The sequence below is a fragment of the Euprymna scolopes genome, chromosome 41 (assembly GCF_053919585.1).
Source record: "Euprymna scolopes isolate OS-2025 chromosome 41, ASM5391958v1, whole genome shotgun sequence".
Classification (NCBI taxonomy): Eukaryota; Metazoa; Mollusca; class Cephalopoda; order Sepiida; family Sepiolidae; genus Euprymna; species Euprymna scolopes.
Window position 1 is genome coordinate 60,545,468 of NC_136522.1, and position 21,026 is coordinate 60,566,493.

Here is a 21,026-nt window from a genome sequence, read left to right on the forward strand (position 1 = left end):
TTAAGTAATGACCAAACTCAACATTGCTTAATTTTGGTGATCTGACAGGAACCGTTGTGTGAAATGTGATTATGTATATAAATAAGTAGGTAATGCCTGGGAAAAACTAAACAAAACCATGCTCCACTCTAATCCAAGCCTGACGGCCTGTACCATATAAGATTATTTGGGCAATCATTAGAATGAAATTAAAAAAAAAATACTGGTAGAACATTACAGTTTAAATTAGTGACATATGTTGGATGTGTTTGTATCCAGTATTTTGTTTAATTTTCGATTTTTGAGTGATTATTAAGGATCTTTTATGGCTTCAATGAGACTACCATTATTTTTTCTAACTTAATAGACATTACACTACTTTTATTTTTAAAGAAAAAAAAAACTTATATCGTTTGGCTTTCTTAAAAACTTTAACCCTGCGTTAGTCCCATGAGGCGTTTTGTCACCCCCAACTTTGTTTCAGTGCTCATAATTCCTAGTTTGAAACTTAGTTCTTTTCCTCCCTCCCAATACTCTCCTGACGCAGTAAGGGTATAGCACACATGTAGTATAGCGCAGTTGTGTCGCAGTTTTCCTTTGGAGGTAGATGCCACTTTGTCCTTCTGGGGTGTCCAGTCATCCTAGTTGACTAATGTAGATATGACGTCATGATTTATATATTTTTGTATTTTTCCAGTGAAAATAAAAATTTGTAGATATAAGGGCATGTTATGTATCATCAGGCTACTCTGTAATATTTTATATGGAATTAATATGTTTTGGTATTTTCTTTATCAAAAGTTTTGATGGAATTATTATTTTATTTACAATTTATTTATGACAATTTATTATTATTATTTATTACTCTTTCAGTCTTGTAACTATAAACTTAGCTAATGTAATATCCTAATTTTCCCTTAGTTTTATAATCTATTTTATTATATTACTAGCATTTCAGCCCGGCGTTGCCCGGGGGTTTGGTTGATTGGTTGGTTATTTTTGTTTTACGGCATATCAACCCCTTTCCGGGTTATTTAATGCCAACTCCAAAGATTTTGAAGAAAAATTTTTTAATAGAATATATTTGTTGTTTTCAAGTCGGTTTCTATTTAACCCATAGTTGGGATCCTAACAGGTACTACCACTCCGGGTCAGAGTGTACCTGGGAGCAATGGTAATTAAGGGGTGACTCCACACTCCCCAAAGCCTGCAAGCTGGGGCCTCACCACTGGATATAGTTTAAGGTCATATCCAGGACACCCCGGATGTTTGGAGGTGTATGCTGAGCAAAAAAAAAAAAAAAAAAAAAAAAAAGGTCAATTTTTTAAACTTTGACTCCTATTATGATACCTTAAAATTTATTGTTTAGGGCTCAAATCAAGTTATTAAGTTAGATTTATGTCCAAGGAACCTATATCTAAAATTTCACGTGTTTAGACCCCCAATTGTAGGAGGAGTTTGGTAGAGTTCTCAAAGGTCAAATCGTTGAACTTTGACCCCTTAATCGCCAAATTTCTGTCCGAAAACCAATCATATAGATTTTCCCAAATATCAATACCCTGTATATCAAATTTTGAATCTGTAGACTAAAAATTGACAGAGTTATTGCGTAGGGAAATGTACACAGACACACACACACACGTTCACTTTTATATATATATATAGATTTTATATTAATATCAACAAGATGCAAGTAATTCAAACTGTACAACAGGGAATATATATATAGGATAAGTATATTTTGCAAAATAATAGCACTATAAATATTTTTTGCATTGAGGTATTTAAACACCCCATGGGATTATCATGTTTGAAACACCCTGGTGATTAACGCAGGGTTAATATTCATTAAAAAAAAAAAAAAGGTACCACCCTATTTTTTTTATAACATTGTCACATGAACAGCATCTTAAAAAGACCTTTAAAATATGTTAAAACACTAAAAATTTAAAATATGCTAAAACACTAAAAATTTATCCAAGTAGATAGAAGAGTAATTTATCTTGCCTTTCGTAACATTTATTTGTTATATATTTGTTTTTGTTTTTTTCTTTTTTACACTATTTTTGTTTCGTTGGTTATTCTAATGAATGCTTGATAATTTATTGGAAAAATAAAGGATAGGATAGAAAAGACAACATGGTTCCATTTCCATTTGATGAAAACCGGTTTTCTTTTCTTGTTGCAGACCATCTACTAGTTGGCCAGTTGTGTACAAACCCCAAGAGCGATAGGAGCCTTCTATCATGTCTGAAAGTGACGCAATGTTCAATGAGTGAAAGCGGAGAATGTGCCGCTCTACAACTCATGCTCTCTAATGATCAAAGTTATGACAACAGGACCATTGCCATCACCCTCAAAATGCATTGCTGGATTGCCATGAATAATAGAAACATGCCCAGGGTGATGAAAAAAAGTTTTTGGCCACGGTTATGGTCTTTGGTGTGGTTTTAAGTGAGAGTCACATAATGCTAGCTCACATCTTCGAAGTTGGTTCGAAAGTTAACATCAAAGTGTACCTGGATGTGCTGAAGAGTGTGATAATCCCCTGGTACTGTGTGGGATTTGGGAGGCCAAATTGAAAGGTGATTAGTAGCGATGGGTCTCCCTGGAGCATTGAGCTTCTGGTAGTCAACGGTGCATCTTGTCACAATTACCATTGGGCTACACCATTCGACGTAGTTATTATGGTCAACAGGTTTGATGATCCCCTTCTTGATATCCCTGTCAAGCTGAGTTTTGATTGTACGCTTCCAATGATGGGGTACTGGGATGGGTGAATGTCGAGCAAACGGGATAACATCTTTTTTTAGGTGAATGTGTGCAGGTGTGATTGCTATCACTGGAAATGGTGCATCTGTGTTGAAAGTGCTGGTACTGAATTGTTGTATAAGGTGCTCTTTCAACTTTGGAATTTTTTCCTCAGTAGGAACAAACGGTAGTGTGATTGGTCTGATAGAAAGAGATTGTCACTGATTGATGTTATTTTCCCCAATCACAGAAACATATGCCTTGTTCATCGGTGTAGGAAAGTCCTTTGATGAAATGTTCACTGTGATACATGCTGTCCTTGAGAAGTAGAGATGGTTTACTTTGCGACAGCCTATCTTTGTTTTATCGTTACTTCCATGGCAAGTGCTCGTCTGAGTTCCAATCCCTGGTCCCTCCTTTGCCAATCTTTCACAATAAACACCCGTCTAGCTGAAACCACTGTAAAAAATTTTCCCCACTATTTAACTGTGCCAAAACCAAAACGTAGATTCCATGAACAAAGTTTCTTTCTTAGAAGTGCACGCTGGTGGAACTCTGTTCCGTCTGCCTGTTTCCCACCTGACTACAACTTGGATGTCTTCAAGTCCAACATAAACAAATTCATGATGAACCACCCCCTTAAGTAAGACACTTTATCAAAGATCCAATACTAACGATTACTATGATACTATCCCATTGATTACTGTACATGCAATAACCCTTATTCCCGAGTGGCTTCCGGGCCTTGATAAGTGGTGACTACCATGTAACCCCCCCCAAACAAAACAGAGAGATAATTCAACGAACTATTAAAAATGTAATCAAAATTCCAAGATCCAAATACCAATAAGTAATGCAACTTTCTGCATAAGGCTAAGATGGTATGCAATAGTATTTCCAAATTAAAATTCCCTTTGTCTCCTAGCAGGAACGTCATAGAAAAGGGAAGTAACAATTGTGACGTGGCGAATTTCAAACCAAATATGGACAGAGCCAATACAGTGTAACTTAGAACAGCCAACAGCAATAATCTGCTTGCTACATGCTGATAATAATGAGGTACCAACTTTCAAAGTCCGAAGATGACCCTCACCCACAATGCAAATGGAGGCGCCACTGTCCGGAAACACTGGTATCATGAACGATTCTACATGTGCATGAGTGGCTGAACTTGGCGTTGATCAGGCCCAATCTTGGTGAAAGTCCAGTGGACAGGTCATCTTTTGGGTTATACCTCACATGGGCTACAGTCGTACACTCTCGATTGAGGGCGTCCCTCCTCTCACCTTCTTCAAACAGTACCGTTCAAATTGATTGGGAATACCACAATAATTACAGTTCTTTCCCCATGCTGTACACTTCTCATGTTCATGTGTATGAGGTTCAGCACTGCCACAGCTGACGTAGGGTTGCTTGATACGGTTGTTCTGTAGAAACTTGTTACGGCTCTGGGAGGCGCCATAAACAGTGGCAGGGGTGGGGGAATGTTCTAATAAAGCTTGATCACATAATGCCGATTCCACCAATGATACATAGTCCGTGAGTGAGGATAGTTGACTGGCTTTAGTCAGAATATCTGTTTGGAATAGAGTGTTGTTGAGTCCACGAATAAACTGGTTTCTCAAGTGCAATTCTGAGAAATTAAATTGACAATTAAGGCATTTGAATATGCAATCCGTAAATGCTGAATGGAGGTGAATCACAAAATTCTGAATGGGTTCGTGTTCTCCCTGCTTTAATGAGTTGATCTTCATACGATGGGATTTGAATGTTTTGTGACAATTGTCTCAAGAAAGTCCAAAGCAACAGATTCACTCAGTTGTAAGAAATCGGGTCTTTCGTTAATGACAGAGTTTTGAACAGTGCTATCGCATGCACTGTACAGGTGAGCAGTCTGGTCAGTTGGCGGGATAGATATGATGGTGCGGTAGAAAGTCCAATACGTACGAAACTTTTGAAATTGGGGTTGTGTCATCTCCTGAGTAACACTGGGTGGATTCACTGATGTAGATGGATGTCTGTACGCGGGCTCCCTCCAAGTTTCCGAGGCATGCCGACCATATTGTTTCCCATGCGCAGGATTGTGAATTGATCACTGGAGTAGTAATGTTCAATGCTGTTAATGTGTCTTTGTCCAACTCAATAAGGTTGTTGAAATCCAAGCGGTGTTTGTGGAAAATATTGGCATGTGTAAGAGTCCAATGGTATGCCTGCTTGTTGAAACAATGATGCCCAATCAGGATTGGTGAGGTTTTCTTCTTTTCGTAGCACCCTGATCAAGAAGACTTAGAATATATCGTCAAAGCCAGTCAACATCTGAAAAAGGAAACAAACACAAGCACGTTCAGATGAATAACTCCACAAAGGTCAACAGGCATCTCCTGTCTTTACAATAATCAGCTTTCATACTTGTTAGCTTTTTAAATCAAGTGGCTTCATACCTTGTCTCAAGCGACTTCCATAAAAGAAAGTGTGCCTTGGGAAGCCAGCAATAAACTAACATATTTTTCTGAAGGAGAAGGTATAGCCTCCTGTGAATGAATAGAACAGATGCGAACATTAATATAAGCCCAAGTTCAATGACGTACAGAGGTCTTGTGGCACCTTATTGATACCCGGGTTCAACTCCTTGATTGGTATGCCCCAAAGACTCAAGTACAAGCTCTAGTGCTGATAATTATCATGACAAATGGAAATAGTTTAAATATGGTTGGACTTTATTTATTGCACTCCCATAGCAGGAAGATCAGACACAACGTCAGGAAAGTTGAATTTGAAAAACCAGCGCTCTGGAGGAAAAGTACTCTGGCCAAACAAACGTTACCTAAGTAGCCCTGTTGGCATTCCCAAGTAAGGATTCGTCAGGCGATTAGCAATAAACTAATCCCTTCTCAAAGGATGAGAGGGCTCAAAACCGGCTTTGAAACAACCTCTTTGCCACAGAAGACATTGTGAGTCTATCTCTGCTCTATCCTTATTTTCTTGGCTAGTGCTCGACTGAACTTCTATGTATACTCCTCCTCTATAAAACATTCACAACAAACACTCGTCTAGCTATAACCATTGCCAACAATTTCCCCTACTCTCTATCTGTGCCTACATCTAAACAAAGATTTCATGAACAAAGTTTCTTTCTTAGAGCTGCTTACCAGTGGAACTCTGTACCACATGGCTGCTTTCCAACTGACTAAAACAGTGATTTTTCAAGTCCAATATAAAAAAGTTCTACCCAATTTCCACCACTACTGATCACTATGCTGTTGTCTCACCAACCACTCTACACTCATTAACCCTCATCCTTGAGTGGTTTTCAGTGACTCCCATGTAAAACAAACAAAAAAAGGTAAAGCCTTGGAAGGTAGATCTCTTAGAGCTCAACAGATACTACACTTTGTCCCTAGCCAAAAGGTCAGACCAATAGAAAACAAGGCCACGCCAGCCATACCATGCTTAAGCCTTATTTTGGTATAAAATAGCCTCCCTGGAAGGCAACTGGTTAGATGCCCCCTCCTCCTAACACCAATTTGGATGCCCGAGGCCCTACCGCTGCCATTTGAGTGTGACAGATTATTTCTATTTAGTTGACCCCCCTCCACCGTCCTCTCCCAATGAGAGTAAAGGCACAATGTTGACTTCTCAAAATGGGGCATTTTGGATTGGAATGAAAATAAAAGTTGCCTCAGTCTAGAAGGATTTTTTCTTTACTGACCGAGGACAGAGAAGACCAAGTGCTGCATGAGAACAGATACTACACTTTGTCTCTAGCCAAAAGGTTCAAAGTATAATATGTTGTTAACCAACGCTTTTTCCCCTTTTTTTATTTTCTATCTTTTTTTTGTAAATTTTCGTTTAGGGAAGTGCGAGGGGGGGTGAATATAAAATATCTGTGCTATTATTATTTCACACTCTTGTAGTTCTCATCATATAAGTCATTATTAGAGATTCTTCACTGACAATAATCGGTGGTGTTCCCTGGAGTCCAAGTGACAACAAGTCTCCCCAGATTTCCAGTAATCTTCACTTCTGTTGGTAACATTTGCAAATGCATTTGAATTATTGCAACAGCCGCTTACCATTGACTTCTCACTGGCAACGACCATGGGTTTTTACTGGAATTTGGGTGGCAATAAGCCTCCAAAAGGTCCCAATCCCTTCACATTCATCCAGTGGAAGGCTGGTTAGTGCTCTCTCTTCTCTGTCTTTCCATCCTCCTGTTATTATTATTGTTGTTGTTGTTGTCCATTGGAAAATTGGATACTGGGACCTCATCACTGGCTCAGGTGTAAACCCTGACATTAGGCTTACTAGATCCTAGTCTTACTTGGGTCGAAATAAGGTATGTTTCGGTCCAGTTCAATTCTGAGAGACCACCTTCCCAGGCAATACCCCATCCTTCATGTGGAGGTGGAGGATTCGTTTATTGCAGATCGCCCGAGAGGTACCTAACAAGGAATGCCCACGGCCCACGGGTCCTGTCACGACTCTCTATAACCTTTCAGGGTGGGGCAGCTGGATTTTCCTTCAGGTTTAACCTTGCTGCAATGGGAAGCAAGTAAAATATCGCACCCCAGGGGCACCCCTTGCCCCCTCACCCCCACCCAGAGGCTCCCTACTCTGCAAAAAAAAAATAATAATAATAAATGGTAACCCTGAACGTGAAGGATTCAAGGAACTCCTGTCTTTCTGGGTTTGAGGCTACATCTGTGACGTCACAGCATGTATGAGAAGTTAATATGGCGGCTGATCGCACACATCGGATTGATACTTTAGACATAATATGGAGATATCTTTTAATATTGTTGAATTTGCAGCAAGTGGGTAAGTGCAGATGAAACAGTGGACATTCTTTTTTCTAATGCATTCGACATTTTGTTTCTTGTTGTCTTTTTTGATCGGTAACAACCCCTTGTTTTAACATCACTTTGCGTCCAAAATGTTGTTTTCTATGCGATGAGGTTTTTAAAATCTGATTCGTTTTTTTTCTTCTTACTTTTTTTTTTTTTGTTATTTTCCCCACAAGTCTTTAGTTTAATAGTTTAAATAATAATAATGAAAAGCAGATTCAATAATAAGTTAAGATAACTTAAATTATTATAGAGTTTTAATTATTTGTTTTGGGTATTACATAGTTTTTTTTTTTTTTTTTTTGAAGTATACGAATTTATTTATTAATTGTTTGTTTACAGAAAGATTCTCGTTTTTTTTTATCACCTGTGTTTTTTTTTTAAATTAAAATTTCTCGTTTATTTTGTTAAAATAAATAACAAACACTTCTTTTTTATTCCAACCTGGTGATAAAATTAACGGAAAACCTTTTAAATGTACGCTTTTGAAGTAAAAAAAAAAAACTGTTTTTAGGCGAGAAAACGCCATATGTACCGAAAGTGAGGGTCTGATTTATTGTTTCTTTTATATGGCCCAAAACCCTTCTTTTTCTGAAATGTTTAAAAAGTTTATTTAAAAAAAAAAAAAAAAAAGTATCCATTTAATTGTATTCTTTTTCTAATTATCGACACGCACACACATGTATAACTTTATAAATCGACTTGGTTAATTATTATTGACTTTTAATTTAGCCTGGGTGATGTTCGGACGGAATGAAACAAACTTGTGGCTTACTTGCCATAAGTAAATGTTTGTATTAATATATCTATTTGTGGTTGTGATATTATTGGTATAACAGACGAAAAAGAATTTTATTTTATTTATTTATTTTCCATTGAATTTTAGGTACATATGCAGAATACGGACGGACCGTACTGAAATAATAACGTTATTTCAAAGAAACCTTCCTTCTTAACATGGGGGAGTTTTCTTTTTCTGTACTTTCACCTAACAATTTAATAAACAAATGGCACCGTATATTATTTCTTGGCCTTTTGGCTGGGAGCAAAGTGTAGTATCTGTTCTGATACTAACTACACTTCATCTTTTCTGTTTTCGATCAGTGAAAGAAAAAATCCTTCTAGACTGAGGCAATTTTTATTTTTTTGTTCCTATCTAGAGTGCCCTTGTTTTTGGAGAGCTGGATTTTCCCCACATTAAAAACCGAGGTACATGCACTTATGTTACCGAGCTAAAATAATAACGTTATTATTTAGACAGCCCTTCTTAACATGAGAAGGGAATCTTGTATCTATTCTGTACTTTCACCTAACAATTTAATTGAAAAAAAAAAAGAAAAGATATCCGAAAATCAAAATTTAGCTTGAAAATACGATTTAAAAAAATAGCACGGTAACATAAGTGCATAAGCACCAAAACCAACGTTGTGTCTAAATCTGCCCTCGTGGGAAGGCAAGTAAATAGGAACAAAGGATACTGTAAAACTAAATAAAATCTGAAAATCCTATGTTAAAAAAAAAAAAAAAAATTACCACGGTCCATAAACTACATAATTGGTACTTACCGTGTTGAAATAATATTATTTTGAAAGCCATTCTTAACATGGGGAGGGGAGAGTGTTTTCAATAAAAAAAGATGTGAAACTTGAATTCAACTTGAAAATACTATTAAAAAAAAAATAGCGTGCCATAAGCACCAAAAAATTACTCTGAATAATAAAAAAAGTTGATGCCTATGCACTTTCGTTACCGCGATATTTTTAAAAATAGTACTTTCAATTTTTTACGATAGCTTTTATATTAAATTAAGTGAAAGTAGAGAATAGTTACAAAACACCCTCCCCATGTTAAGAATGGCTTTCTAAATAACGTTATTATTTCAGCACGGTAACAAAAGTGCATAAGTACCAAAAAGTTGATAAAAAACGAAAATAAAGCTTTATATTATAAAAGGGGCTTTTATCTTAATATTCTATTGCAGTTTCACAGTAAATTCATTTTTTTATCCCACCCACATGTCTACAATTTGAGCTCGCATTCTAACGCATTAGTATTATAGGCGTGTGGTGGGATTCTAAAAATACACGCGTCGTGGTCGGGGTTACTGTGAAACTGCAGCAAAGTGTTAAGCTATAAGTCCCTTTTTAAATTTATTTATTATTAAGAAGCTCTATCTGAAAGGTTATTGAGCATTTGGTATTTTTTTTTACGACCTGCCCCAGCGCGTAGTATAAACGCCCTCAATCACCCCATGTTTAAGAACGGCTTTCGGAATAACCCCCTCAAACCTCCCCCTGTTAAGAGCAGCTTTCGAGGTTTGGGGGTTGTTAGGGTTATTCAGAAAACCGTTCTTACAATGGGGAAGTTGGGGTGTTTATAATACGCTGTGGCAGTGTGGCACTGTGGCACGTCGTAAAAATTTACCGAGCATTTTGAGTGTACGAATCGGATCTTTTCCGACTCCCGAGAAGTTGATATTTGTTTTAGCCTATATATTTTATATTATAGGATATATTTTATATTATAGGATATGTTATAAATTAGGTGCTTATGCATCGCGCTATTTTTTGAAAATAATATTTTCAAGTTAAATTCAATTTTTACGATATTTTTGTTTATTAAATTGTCAGGTGAAGGCACAGAATAGTTACAAAACAGTAACTTCCCTCCTCTCCTCATGTTAATAATGGGTTTCTCAACAACGTTATTATTTCGGCGCGGTAACATAAATGCACAAGTACTAGTCGTAGCATCCTTTTGTTTTAAATAAGCATTTATGTGCCGCTACACATTAATGAGCATGTTTCGGTCAGCCAGATACAACTAACTAGAGACCTCTTCATGCTGCTTATACAAAAGTCCGTAAACGATTTACGGACCTGGAGAGGTCTCTAGTTACTTGTAACTGGCCGACTGAAACATGCTCATGAATATGTAGCGTCATATAAATGCTTATGTAAAACAAATAAAAAGTATATCTTGCCCTCCTTCGGTATTGAGCACTTTTGTATGAACCTTGTTAAAAATTCATTGGTTGCTTGGACCCCCAAAATCAAGAGATTAGACCATTCTAATCCAATCCCTGTTGATTTTGCGATGAGAGTTCAGTTCTGTGCAGTTCTAGGAGGTCCACCCTCCCAGACTTTGCCTTCTCTCTTCAAGAATTGGTTAGTTTATTGCTAATTGCCTAAGGCGTCCTTACCGGAGAATGCCGACGGGGCTGCCCAAGCACTTTTTGCACATCAGAATATCCCTCCTCTGGGGCGCTAACTTCTCAATCCCGCTTTCCGACCCTGGTGTCTACGTTCTTGTAGTGGTGGGTGGAGGACTAAACAACCGTCACTTCAGAAAAATATTAACAATAAAATGGAATTATGGTTAAAAATATCCAAAAGTAAAAACCATTGAATTTCACGAAGTTGTTGATAGTGATCAATAAAAAGAGCAGGATATTATTTTATTCAGTTTAAACAAAATTACCATTAGTCGCTACAATAAATCTATTGTTTCAATTTTAAAAAGACATCGTCAGGCGACCATAAGCCTTAAATTTTAATAGAGACCAGTCCTTTAATGAAAACCTAAATTGAATAAAATTATAGGTAATTCTGCATTTATGAACCAGCAATTTCCACAAAGTTAGGTGAGAGTGCCCGGTAGATGATGGGAGTAACCGGAAATGGCCGGGTGAGCCTTATTACAAAAAACACAAATTGTTACACTCTCCTTCCCATATTAAGAATGGCGACGACCACTGAAATTCATACACTGGAAAATAATGTCTTAATATCCAGAAAATTACTTGTTGACTGTCTCCGGTTCTTCCTGTCAGCCACCAGGCACACCTGAGTAACTTTGTGGAAAGAGTTCATAGATGCAGAAGTACCATGTATATATATATATATATATATATATATATATATATATATATATATATATATATATTATTTTTAAAATGTAATTATCCACTGACACGTGTTTCGTCGTCTACGACTCATCAGAGTGGCTGTATCTAGCGAGATTCGAAATCGGGACCCAACGGTAATGAGCCTAAACCCTTACCCCTGGACCATCTCGCCAGCTGTCTGGATATATCGCGATTTACTTAGATGTTGTTTTGTTTTTTGGTTTTGGCGATATGTTTTGAATGAATCACTAGCATGGGCGCCCAGCGTTGCCCAAGTGTTTGGATGTGTATAAAAAAAGGTGGTAGTAGGAAGGCAGGCTCGAACCCGTACCACAAAGGAGGAAAAGAACGGGGTAAAACCTAACGTTTATGCTGTTACGACCACTGCCAAACCGGAAGCGACATTTTTTTAAAATTAGGGCTAGACAATCTAAAGGAGAGGATAACTTTCAAAAATATCTGCGAAGAAAGTGACCCCTCTGTAGAAAAGTGCCTTGTTGAAGGGGAAGATATTAATGTTTTTAGCCAATTTTTCGATATTTGTCGTATGAAAGATAAAACTTTAAAACGATACTGATCTTGGTAAAATCCGTCGCCCATATTGAAAGTTTAAGGCAGACATGCAAACAGACATGGATACATTTATATATTGGTAGCTAAACATTTTCGACCCAAACTGATGAAAAAGCTTGCCCTATCTCTGAATACCTTTTATGTAAAATTTCAAATATTTAGACCAGAAATTGTCTGAGCAATTTGGAAGAGGCCGCAGAGGTCAATTTTTAAAAAAATTTGACCCCTATTATGACCCCTTAAAATTTATTGTTTTGGGCTCAAATCAAGTTATTAAGTTAGATCCATGTCCAAGGAACCTATCTCTAAAATTTCAAGTGCGTAGACCCAAAATTGTCAGAGGAGTTTGGTAGAGTTCTCAAAGGTCAAATCGTTGAACTTTGACCCCTTAATCGCCAAATTTCTGGCCAAAACCGATCACATCGATTTTCCCAAATCTCAGTAACCTGTACGTCAAATTTCGAGTCTGTAGACTAAAAATTGACAATTATTGTGTAGGGAAATGTACACAGATACACAGACACGTTCACTTTTACAGATATATAGATATAATTTTTTTTTTTTTTTTACTCATGTTCACCCCTTACAAAGCATATCATCACTTGGACGTAAGGGGCTACTATTTGGGGCCATGTCTAGGAAAGATTAACAAGATAAAAAAAAAAAAAAAGAAAGACATACTGAAGATGAAGTTTTACTTCGAAATATATTTATGAATTTCAATATAAATTTCAAACAAAATAAATGTCTGTTTATTTTGTAATAAAGCGTTATTTTGGCTTCAAACGTATATAATACATTTTTTATTTTATTCAAACTCAACCAGCGCTTCTAAGGAACAAAAATCTTAACAAGATATTTGTTTACATTATATTTAAACTTCTGCATATCAGTACAACCAGGAAATCAGGCAGCAGGAAGGGAATTCCAAAGTCTAGCTGTTCGAGAGAAGAAACTATTAGAATAGAAAGCTTTCTGGCATTTAGGGACATCAACAGTGAAGGAGTGAGATCTTATTGCTAAACGGGTTTGTCGGGTATATGTACGTCGAGGGGGTACAAGTGAAGCAAGTTCATCAGAACACATTCCATTAAAATATTTGTTAAAACAGGAACAGTGATGCAATATTGCGGCGATGAGACAGGAGGTGGAGCTTAGTTGATAAAGTGGGACCGATTAGATTGACAACTCTTTTTTGGACCTTATCTGAGGGAGAAACTATTGGTAGATGCACCGCCCAGATGTGGCAACAATACTCCATGCGTGGGCGAATGGTGGCCTTGTAGAGGTACAGAGTACTCTCAGGTGTGAATAGTCTTCTAGCTCGATAGAGGGAACCCACGTTCTTTGCAGCAGCCTTTGCAATGTCCTGTATGTATTTGTTCCAGTTCATATTGCCCGCAAATGTTAAGCGAAGGAGTTTGAAGGTAGAATTCTCAGGTAAGGTGGTATTTGGTATGGATATAGGCGGTTGGGGAGGCATCTTGTAATTGTTAAAGGAGAGCAGCTTAGTTTTACTAGCATTAAATGTCACCATCCATTTGTGGCCCCATTCCACTGTAGTCTGGAGGTCATTTTCTAACGATTCTGCCATTGTCTTAGATTTATGTACATCTGTTCTTCCCTCATGCATGTTATAGAGCATTGTATCATCAGCGAATATACCCATCTCTGACACAATATTATCAGGGAGGTCGTTTATGAATATTAGGAATAATAATGGTCCAAGGATCGACCCCTAAGGCACTCACGCATTAATGATATGCTGCTTGGATGTACGTCCGTCAATGACAACCTGTACACATCTATTTTCTAAGAAGGATCTAATTATATTTAGTATACATCCAGTTATACCATAGGATTTAATTTTCATTAGCAGCCCTTTATGCCAGACTTTGTCAAAGGTCTTGGATATAGCAAGGAATATATATATATATATATATATATATATATATATACACAGACACTAGCAGGCTGCCCGGCATTGCCCGGTCGTAGAATATGCTTAAATGTGCTATTTTGATTAATGCAGATTTCATATTTATTAGTATATTGGACCCAATATATAAAAATGATTTAAAAAGTAAAAAAAAAAATAAAAAGTGACTACTGTACCAACCACAACCGTAAATCGAAATCAAAACTTAGGATTTATTTTTTCTCTGACGTTAATGCCTGACCTATGGAGACCTGTTTGCTGCAAGGCTAAAAATTAAAACCTGAACCAATAGCTATTACGTTGCGAATGCATATTGCATTTCGACCTTCACCTGGCAAATTCCATTTTTTTAATGTTCACACTTTTTCACCGGTTTTCCCCTGCTAAAACCCAAATATAAAGTTTTGCATGGGTTTGAATACTCTATATTAAGTTTAATGTTTATATACCAAAAACTGACAGAGGAGTTTGGTAGGCAAATTTTTTAAACAAATATATATATATATGCATGCATATATATAGAAAGAGGTTTTTGTTTACTATAACATTTTTACGCAAATATTACGTAAGTATAAATCATGTAGAATATCTGCATGAATATAATTACGCGTAATAGTTAACTAAATATGATCATTCCATAAGAAAACCGGAAAAAACTAATAGGGAATTTTTTTAAATTTTTTTTTACATAGGCATCACCACTTATCAAGGCTCAGGAAGCCACTCGAGGATAAGGGTTAAAGAGTGTACAGTAGTCAATTGGACAACATAGTAATCGTTAGTAATGGAAATTCGGTAAATTTGTTCACAAGTGGAACAGGTCATCAGGAACTTGTTTACGTTAGACTTGAATACAACCATATTGTAGTCAGCTGGAAAGCAGGAAAACGGAAGACAATTCCACAGGCGTGCAGTTCTCAGAAAGAAGCTTTGTTCATGGAATATACGTTTAGGTTTAGGCACAGATAAAGAGTGGGGAGAATTATTGATAGTGTTTTCAGCTAGACTAGTGCTTCTTGTGAAAGTTTGGCGAGGGGGGACCATAGACTGAAGCTCAGTCGAACACTTTCCATGAAAATAACGATACAGTCGAGACAAACTCGCAACATCTCTTCTGTGAGATAGAGGTTGCAGGGAAGAGAAAAGGATATCACCTACGAGACTACAAAGTCTATTTTGAACTCTATCAAAGCAGGACAAGTCCTTTCTAGCAGCTCCTGCCCAGATGTGGCAACAGTATTCCATCCTTGGACGTATCTGGCTCTTATATAGATAGAGAATTTCATCAGCAGTGAGATCTCTACTGGATCGATAGAAAGATCCCATTGCGTTAAATTAAAATGAATGTTTAAAAGAATATGCAGACGAACAAGATCTTTTGCAGATGAATGCAATTCAATGATCCATATATAACAAAGTTGTATTTTCTTTTTTAAATAAATAGAAAAAAGGGTTTTTAATATGAATGTCAATATAAAAAGCCCCAAATTTATAGGAGTGCATGTAAAGGTTAGGAGCAATTTGTAAAAATCACGGTCATGGATGAACCCAAGAAAAATAGTTTCATGTTGTTTTTGTTAAATATTATCTATTAATAATAATAATAATAATAATAGAGAAATTCATACGAGTATCGTTTTTAGATAAATACGACATCAGGTCAAATTCGGTGGCCATTTTTTTTTTTTTTTTTTTTTTTTTTTCGCCTCGGCTATTTCACTTTTCAGGCATACTTTTCTCAATTTTAGATGCAGAATGCTAACTGGATTTTTAATCGAAATGATTTATTATTTAGTAAATATATAACGAATGCAACAACATAAAATTATTTTTAGTGCCTAAAGATTTTTTTATCGTTTTCTTTGGTCGCAATCTTTATAAATTGCCAAAAGAGGTATGTTTTGCTTGTGCAGTTTACGTGCCGAGTTATTTATTTATTTTTATTATTATAATTTTTTTTAAATAGAATTTTCAATTTCAAGTTTTCCGGTATCTTTATTAAATTCTTAAGTGAAAGTGCAGAATAGTTATAACAAAAATAAACTCTTCCCGTGTTAAGAATGGCTTTCTAAATAACGTTATTATTCCAGCACGGTCAGTAAAGAGCACGAGGACCATAGTATATCCAACATTCATTCATAAACTAATTTAACCGATCATCGATTTTGGAACACAGTTGCTAGGTGTACAGATGGATAATGTGGGCTATATTTAGTCTAATTTAGCTTGGTGAAAACGGTTGTGGATGGAAGTCCTTTATAAAAACCAAATCCTTCTGATTTTTAAAAAATTTTAACATTAGATATTAGACATTAATTTGTTACAAAGTGTAATTTCTTTGGAATTTTTTAGAGTGAGTTTATAAGGCTTAGTATGGGTATAACCTCTTGGTTGAAAATTTAAATATTTCAGATTTACATTAAATTTATATATCATTTAATGACATTTCAGTAAATTTTTATGCTATACATATCCACATATGGTAAAAATGTGTTTATTCAATTATATGTCACCCTTTTATTTATACCAATCCTTTTATTTATGAAGCTTGATGTATGTTAAATATAACTACAGAATATATAAAAATAAATTAAAAAAATTTTTTTTATATTCCAAATTGCAAGATGTTGTCCATCTTACCGTTTATTTCTTTCAAAATGTTAAAATGTTCAATTCTTGACAGCACCTGTTTTGTAGCGCAGAAACAATCATATTATTATGTCAATTTTGGAATCTTGGTTCCCTTAATTTCGATTTCTTCCTAAAAGCACATAATGGATTTGGATCAACATTAGAATAAGGGAACAACGAGGATACTAAAAAGAGCTCTCGGTTGGTTTCAATAAAAAGTAAGGCAATGTTGGCAACTGGTTTGGCTGCCCCATACTCAGCGTTACAATCTTCAAAGGAAGAAAATTAAACAAAAAACCCCCAAAAAACAAACGATTTCATTGTCATCAAAAATTACACACTAAAGAGTAGCAACCTTGGTTGAAGTGAGTGTCCCTAATAATGGCGGTCTGAACAGAGCTGAAAGAGAAAAACAGACCAAATACCAAGGTCTCATGTATGATATGAAAAGAAACTGGAATCTTAAGGAGATATCAATCATACCAGTTATTATAGGTGCCACAGGGCTTATGAAGAAGAACCTGAAGTCCTACCTAACTAATATTCCTGGTGAACCAAGTGCAAAAGAGATCAAGACAATTGCAGTTAAGGGAACAGCGAGGATACTAAAAAGAGCTCTCGGTTGGTTTCAATAAAAAGTAAGGCAATGTTGGCAACTGGTTTGGCTGCCCCATACCCAGCGTTACAATCTTCAAAGGCAGAAAATTAAAAAAAACCCCAAAAAACAACCGGTGGTATTTCCTGGAGTCTAGCCGGTCTGGATGACAAGTCTCCCTAGATTTCCAGTACTCTCCACCTCTTTCTATAACCTTTGCAAATGAATTTACATTATCGCAACAGTCGTTTGCTATTGATTTCTTGCTGGCAATAAGCCTTCTCAAAATCCCAGATTTATTTATTTATTTTAAGAACGTTTCTCAACTTTGAACTTTTTAGGGGCTGTTTAATTTATATTATCGAATCCTTACCTTAATCTAACCCTAACGTAATCATTCGCATGCTTAGTGTCGTCTGCAGTCTTATATATTTTCACGTCTTTTAAATTGTAAACTGTTAGTAATTTCCGGTCTGTTCCCTTGCAATCGGAAGTAATTGTGTCTTTATAAAGATCCTGTTATGCATAAGCACCATTTGGTGTTCACGCATTAACTTTTTACGATCCATTGCATGTTGTCTGCCATAACACGTTATTAGAAATAGATCTTGGCCTTTTGGTCAAGATCAAAGTGTAGTATCTGTTCGGCAGATACTGCAAGCTATGACTAGCTATGACTAGCAAAGACCAGATGTGGGGGCAACCCCACATGTCTGACCTTTAACCAGCTCCCATTTCCCACCTCTCGGGAGCTGGTCCCCTTTTCCCCTTCCCCCTCCCTTCACTCCTCACATTAAAAATCGGCCTTGTGCCTAATTTGCTCGGTGGGGGAGCAAATAAATACCATCTGTTCCGGCAGATGCTGCAAGCAAAGACCAGTTATGACTAGCAAAGACCATATGTGGGGGTAACCCCACATATCTGAACTTGGTCAAGGTAGGGATCACCCTACGACCACAGTTACTATCCAGCTCCCATTTCCCACCTCTCGGGAGCTGGATCCCCCTTTCCCTCCCCCCTCCCTCTCTCTCCACATTAAAAAACGGCCTTGTGCCTAATTTGCTCAGTGGGGAAGCAAATAAATACAAAGATCAAAGTGTAGTATCTGTTCCGGCAGATACTGCAAGCAAAGACCATATGTGGGAGCAATCCCACATATAAGACTTTGGTCAATGTAGGGGCAACCCTTCATACCAATTGTCACTATCCAGCTCCCATTTCCCACCCATCGGGAGCTGGTCCATTTTTCCCTCCCCCTCCCTCTCTCTCCACATTAAAAAACGGCCTTGTGCCTAATTTGCTCAGTGGGGGAGCAAATAAATACCTCAAAGTGTAGTATCTGTTCTTCAGATGCTGCAGTGCATTTTTTATTTTTGTACCTTTTCTCCACGTTGAAAAACGACCCTGGTGTCTAACTCTGTCCCGTGGGGAGGCATTGTAAATAGGCATTAGAAATAGACGGTGTGGGTCAATTTGACAACAACACCCAATTACGTTCCACGATTGTTTTTCATTTCAATATTGTGTTTAAATATAATAAATAAGAATATCCATAAACTGATGTTTTTTTTTTGTTTTTTTGCAAATGTTTATTTCACTTGAGATTACCGTTCCACGATTTCTTGTTTTATTTCATTTTCGCACAAATTTTTGATAAAGAATGTTGCTAAATAAACATTTATTTGAAAATAAAATCAGTTTTCACATCTGAGCTCCAATCTATGGTATCCTCTTGCCAAACTTTCACAAAAAAAAAACACTCGACTACCTACAACCGCTATCAAAAGTTTCCCCCACTCTCTATCTACGCCAGTGGTTCTCAACCTTTTTTTACTCATGGCCCCCTTTTCCCTTCTTTTTATCTTGGTGGACCCCTTCATAACTGTTGGTCATAAGACAATCTTCTATTTTTCACTAATATAAATTTTGAGGTTTTAATAACCCAAGAAATATTATATAATTAAGCTTTATTTTTAAGTAAAACTAATTTAATGCAAATAAAGTATCCTACAACAACTATAATAATTATGATAATAATAATGATAATAATCTAAATTAGAGTGATAATAATTCTTTACCAATATCTTGTATTGTATTTTGTTATGTTTTGTCTGTGGACCCCCCAGAAATATTCCAAGAACCCCGGTTATGCCTAAATCTAAACGCAGATTCCATGAACAAAGTTTCTTTCCCAGAACTATCAGCTGATTACAATATGATAGCTTTCAAGTCTAATGTAAACAAGTTCTTGTTGAGCCGTCCCCTTAAATAATCCAAATTCTACCAAATTGAAACCATTAACGATTACTACACTACCATCTGACATTCATTAACCTTTATCCTCGAGTGGCCTTCGGGGCCTTGATAAGTGGTGACTCATTTGTAAAAAAAAAAAAAATCTGATTGCCCACCAAAAAAAAACAAAAACAAATAGCCGACAGGATGGCACGGTGTGAATTTTGTCTAGTTCAATCAAAAATATAAAAGAAATAGAGACTATGTCCATTTGCGAATGTGAGATATTACGATCTGAGAAGTATGCGAAAACTTCCGGAATCTAACAGACACGAGAAGCCCGATACAAAAAGCCATTCGTGGACATACACAAACACACGCGCCTATTTTGCTTTTTATATATTAGATGTATATATATATATTTTTTTCATAGAAATCGCTTCAGACAAAGCGTTGAGTCATGATGTAATGAACTAATAAGAATGAAAGATGAAATGCCTATTGAACTTTATCTTGAAAAGAGCAGGGCTATAAGTAGGAGGAAAACAGTCAGCAGGGAGCGAGTTCCACAAGATTGCAGTTCTTAGAAAGAAGCTACTGGAATAGGAAGCTGTATTACAATGAGGTTATGATAGACCACTAGACCAATGAGTCAAACGAGCTGGAACAAAGGAAGCAGGTAATAGATTAGACGTGATAATATTATTTATAAATAAGATCAAGGCTAGCAGTATCATATCTATGAGAGAGAGGTTGTAATAAAGAAGAAAGGGTGAGAGCCAACCAAATTACAAATATATTTCTGTACTTTATCAAGAACCTTTAAATGGGACGGAGATTCACCAGCCCAAATATGACAACAGTATGTAGTTTGACGATAGATTTGTAAAGATAGAGATTAGCCTCAAATGAGAAAGTCTATCCCTCCATCACCTTGAGTCCCTGGAGGGGCATAGGCCATCCACAACTTTGTAGATGCTTTTGTAGTGAGGAATTCTTTTTTCGGGGTGAGGGTGCCTGCCCCACGCACAACCTTCCCAGAAGGTACATACTAGTGTTGGGATGATTAATCGAAATCGGAAAAATCGGAGCTTTTTGCAGTATCAGAATCGGGGAAAATTTGAGTCTATTATCCGATGCCAAAACCGATTCCTTTAATTATTTATTTTATTTGATTTTGATTTTTTTTTTTTTTTTTTTTTTTTAAACATCTCTAACTTCTTGTAGTAATAATAAAGTAATAAATATTTATTAATTTTAAACTTCCAATAAGACTAAAATCTCTCGATCATCCCTTCACAAACGTGTTTTTACGTTTGAGAAAATACATGCACATTTAAGATGTGTTTTTACAGTAATCGGATAAAATAACAATTTTATAGTATAATGTTTAGAGATTTATAAGTAATTGGAATCAGTAATTGTATCGGAATTGGGAATTTAGTAGGTAATCGGTAAATGTATCGGTATCGGAAAAAATATTGGAATCGTCCCATCACTAGTACATACAGCGCCTCGCCTTCCCAAATTGTCTCCCATCTGGTACTGGCCAGGCTCAACGTTGCTTAACTT

The 21,026-nt window shown here is 36.4% G+C and overlaps 1 protein-coding gene and 1 non-coding gene across 3 annotated transcripts in view; both read left to right on the top strand.

The window, feature by feature from the left end:
• The first annotated feature begins 7,411 nt into the window (after positions 1-7,411).
• Positions 7,412-21,026, top strand: part of LOC145266530 (bone morphogenetic protein receptor type-1B-like) — a 283,711-nt gene continuing 270,096 nt past the window's right edge. For both annotated transcript variants that reach the window (XR_013864736.1, XM_080122290.1), the window contains exon 1: positions 7,412-7,548. Coding sequence is in view for 1 of the 2 variants with exons in the window: in XM_080122290.1 (XP_079978416.1) it covers positions 7,464-7,548 (85 nt within the window). In the remaining variant the exon portion in view is untranslated. The remainder of the gene's footprint in view (positions 7,549-21,026) is intronic.
• LOC145266814 (U2 spliceosomal RNA) lies at positions 8,594-8,787 on the top strand. Its single transcript, XR_013864782.1, has one exon. It is a non-coding gene; the product is annotated as a U2 spliceosomal RNA (small nuclear RNA).